General features: G+C 41.1%; 1 protein-coding gene across 4 annotated transcripts in view; it reads right to left on the bottom strand.

Annotated features, from left to right (window-relative positions):
• Positions 1–1,303: 1,303 nt before the first annotated feature.
• Positions 1,304–4,581, bottom strand: part of tfap2a (transcription factor AP-2 alpha) — a 13,811-nt gene continuing 10,533 nt past the window's right edge. For all 4 annotated transcript variants that reach the window (XM_084033235.1, XM_084033233.1, XM_084033234.1 and 1 more), the window contains exons 6-7: positions 4,079–4,220; positions 1,304–2,907 (exon numbers count right to left, since the gene is read on the bottom strand). In XM_084033235.1, coding sequence (XP_083889361.1) covers positions 2,622–2,907; positions 4,079–4,220 — 428 coding nt within the window. In that variant the 3' untranslated portion in view covers positions 1,304–2,621. The remainder of the gene's footprint in view (positions 2,908–4,078; positions 4,221–4,581) is intronic.

Below are 4,581 nucleotides of genomic sequence, written 5' to 3'. Positions count from 1 at the left end.
TAGCATTAATGACACACGTGAGGGGCTTCCTTCTTCGCTAATACCAATGAATGCTGTTTTAATACGATTGTTTTCCCTTCAAGTGACTATTTATGCTGCTGCCCCCCCCCTCACATCCACCATAGCAGGAGCAGCCGGGTAGTCTCTCCCCTTTATGAGTGAGCTATTGCGCCTGAGGACAGGATCCCACACACAATCTGAAGACTGAGCCAACAAAAACAGGGCCTGACAGACAATGCCTCGCTTCACCTGCTCCAGCACCGTGCATCGCAATTATGCCAAGGACATGTACAGTTAGGCTTCATTCACCCTCCCGCAAAACAACCGCCTCAGAATTAAACCAGGGCCCGAAAATCATGCAGATAATAAATATGGCTGCTGAGGAGATTGGAGGAAAGGGGGGGAGGAGGAGGAGGAGGAGGAATGGGGGAGGAGGAGGAGGAGGGGGGTGCTCGCCCAGTGCTCTCCCAGTCTTATAATATTTTTTTCTAAACTGCATGGTTACCAGACAGTGAAATGGGGAATGCAAGAAACACCACCGAGATGCACACAGATTCACGCTCTACACGAGATTGATTCCGAGCTATAGGTGCCACGCCATCAATATACAATCAAACGCAACTCAAATGTTATGCAACGGCTCTCCGCAGAATAAAGCAAAGGCCAGCATCAGATTTGCTATTACAGCCACACTCACAGAGGCGCCCGGCCAAAGCACAACGAAACGAGACAAAACACCAGCGAGAGAAGAAGAACAAGAAGAAGAAGCGCTGAATGTATGATAGCCCCCCTAATTATATCACGAAGTATAGATTCAAATCCGGCATACTGAGCGCTGATTGTTCATTGATTACACCGCGAGGCGAGCAACATAACAAATATTTGATGCGTGTCTTTGAATGAGGCTCCAGCACAGAATAAAAGGCAGGAGAGCCAAATATAGCCCGCAACAACCAAACATCGCACACCAGGCCTGTATACATCTCAGAGGGTTTTAGCTGGAGGGGTGGCGCTGCACACTTCAAACGCGAGTAGATCCATTGTTGTGAGCCATTTGGCCTGCATGAGATCCCGTGCTCTGAACTAGGGAGTTTAAAGTAAGGTTTTTTTTTTTTATTATACTTGAGGGAAACAATGAGTTCAGCTGCTTATTGCAAGGAGCAATCGTCAGGGGAGACTTAAACTCAATTACTGTAGCCGTTCAGATTGGATATAAATAAATAAATAAAAAGAGAAAAAAAAAAAACACCCAGGCTTATCAGGCAGTGAATAAAAAATTAAAAGATATGAATAAAAATCGAGATGAAGCGTATCAAATATTTATTTTTTTTCTGGGCAACAAAGGACTATAATACATTGACAGGCATGGGAACTATTGCCAGCACATGTCTATACAATACAGCTAAAACCGCCTCCAATTTTGGACATTATCGGACATAACAAGATATCAGGTGGTCCCAAAAAAATGTATTTTTTTGAATGTCTTCCAACATTTAAAAAAAGACAATATTCCATTTATTGCTTTTATGGTGCTTCAAGGAGAGAACAAGAGGTGAAACGTATTCTGATTGGCACAACACATAAAAGCTTGTATAAAAACGAAAAAAGAAACACAAAAAAAATAAAACAGTTCTCCTCGGGGTCTCACCTATGCTCTGTCTCAATTTTTTTAAAGATGAGTAAGGATGATATATATAGAGAGAAATGGAAGTTTATTTCTATTCAATTTGTTCACTTGCTTCAATGTCGCCTCAACATGCTACAAGAGGGCTGAATTGAAATATCCCAGAGAAATAAAAAAATACCCCAAACTTCTGTTTTCTAAGAACCATAAAATCACATGAAGAACTAACCGAATATTCAAACCCACTAAAACAGGAGGCACCAGATAAATAAAAAAAAAGAAGTTTCAACAGACGCACCATATTTACAATTCCCATTAAATTACACATAAATAAATATATACATACATGAACACTGATTCCCTTATATAACCGCGAATCGTGTTGAAATTCAAAAAGTTCAAGTTGGTCGCTTGGAGAGAGTGAGAGAGAGTCTACAACTGAAGTCATGACATGGAGCTCTGTGGAATTTCTCTTTGTTTTTCAAGTTTATTATTCACAATACTGATAAGAATTCATCCTCTTTTCGCTTCGTTTTTGTCACAATCGTAAAATTGAGATATAGAGGGGTCGCTGGATTTCAGTCCATTCGTTGCAGCTCATAAAAAATAAGGGGAGTACATAAAAAGTCCTCTGGCTGAGGCAACACACCTTTCCCTCGCCCTGGAGCTGTTCATCTGCAGCTCTTTTTTCTTTTCTTTTTTTCTCTTTTTTTTAAATAACATTTCGGTTCAGGTGTTGGAAGAAGAAGAAGAAGTAGAAGAAGAAGATTCTCTCGCGTCGTCTCCCCGTGAATCCAAAGTGGGATGTAAAAAGAAAACATGTAAAACCGCGCAAGATCAGGAAGTGGCACGTTTAACTTTATCAATAGTATTTATAAGGTATTTATAATATTTATATTGGATGGGTGGGGGGGGGGGGGGGGGGCGGAGGGGTGTGGGTTCGGTGTTGAAGAAGGGCCCCCGGGCTTTGGCCCCCGGTGAAGGTGGGATGGAAACATCACTTTCTGTGCTTCTCGTCTTTGTCGCCTTTAGTGCCGTTATCTGAGTGACTGTTGGGGTTGTTGTTGAGGTACATTTTGTCCATGGCTTTGATCGCCTCGGTCAGATAGTTCTGCAGGGCCGTGACCGCCGCGCACAGTGCGGGGGTCCCGAAGCCGTGCGAGATTAGACTGAAGTGGGTCAAACAGCTCTGGATTCCCGGTTCAAGGATGGGCTGCGGCCGCGAGTTTCCGAGCGGCGAGCGGTCCTGGGACAGCAGGTCCGTGAACTCTTTGCAGACTTGCCTAAAACAGAGCGAGGGAGAGAGGAGGGTTAACAACCGAGCCACAACATCTGCACAATGCATGTTTTCAACGTGTAAAATGAATGAATCCAACTGGGCACAGCGCAAAATAATAAGAATAAATAGCCATTTAATAAGCAGCCAGGCCTGCAGGGGTGCTGGGTTGTAAATTATAAGTGTGCTTAAGTGAGATCCGTTTCTGCAAATCAACTCATTCCGATCATTTTCTTCTTCTTTTTACAACATTTATTAGCAGACTGAAGCTGTGTTTCTTACTCAGCTATGTTTTCAGAATTTAACACGTGGCTCAAGAAAATGTCCTGGAGCTACAAACAGGTGGAAATTCACCTCTGAGCTGAGTGGCAGGATATCTCGCTGATATAACGATTTGAAGAGGAAAACAACAGTCTAAATTACTTTTAAAAAATTAAATGAAAAAACTTCAGTCGCAGAAGAATAGAATATGGTTATGAATTATGATAATTCATGCTTTCATTCACTCAAAATACACCTTCATCCACCTTACAAGTTGTTAAAAATGCAGTATATGCATTTTGTGTAGAATATTTTAGAACTACAATATTACATTATTTAATATTAAAAGGTGGGTTAACACTGTCCCACAGTGTGGGTAATTTAATAACACACCACACGTCTGTAATCAGCTGTTACAGCAGACAGCTGTTTGATTAGAGCAGCCCATTACCAAAATTAAAAACAGGACATTAAAGGAATTCCCATTTCTCACTTAAGGCACATAGTAAAAAACAACCAAGTACAAACAGCACTATTTTAATAATAATAATGTATGACATCAAAATCAATTGCATTTTTAAAGAATAAGAGACGAATTGTCTGAATAAAATCCAAAAATAAGCACAGGTGTCCAGCAACATTTGAAGTTTGAAAGAAAAAAAAAATATTCATATTAGGTTAGCTGACTGGAAGATGACAGCGTGTTTTATCATGATCACACATCTGACGTAGTGTATAAAAAAAATAATTTCGGAAAACTGTGATAAGCGTGAAAATTACATTTTAATACTGTTATCTGTATGTGTGTGAGCCTGTGCGCGTGCGCGTGTGTGAGATAAACACACACACACACACACATTGGCACAGACTGGGATGCATGTTGATGTGACACAGTGAAACGTGATAATAGCACTTACTTTGTGGCCAATAGCATGTTTTTTCTTTGGACTTGTTCGTTTGGGTCGGAATGCTGACGGTTTACATATTCAGCTACTGCCTTGGCTGGAAACTCGGTCTCGCATACATAACCGAAATCCCTGGCAAGATGTACCGCTTCGCCTGAGAGAGAAAAGAAAAGGGGGGGAAAGAAGCGAAGGTTGAACGTGTTTGCTTATTATATATGGTCACATCAGCGCACACAACCTCTGCTTGGACGAAACGCGTGATTAATGTGATGTGAACGGAGCGTCCGGAGGCAGCAGGGTGGTAGCACCTGTGCCTCCGCAACAACACTCACGATGACAACAACAATAAGAGGCACGAATATATTATTGTTATTATTATTATTATTGTTGTTGTTAATAATAATAATAATAATTATTATTATAATCATAATAATAACAACAATAATAATAATAATATAACAGGCCAGCGAGCTGTCGATACACGTCAAGCTCTCCCCGTCATACCGTGAGAACGC

Source organism: Eutrigla gurnardus (genome assembly GCF_963514095.1).
Source record: "Eutrigla gurnardus genome assembly, chromosome: 18".
Classification (NCBI taxonomy): Eukaryota; Metazoa; Chordata; class Actinopteri; order Perciformes; family Triglidae; genus Eutrigla; species Eutrigla gurnardus.
The sequence above is the reverse complement of the archived record's forward strand: the minus strand, read 5'-3'. Positions and strand labels throughout refer to the sequence as shown.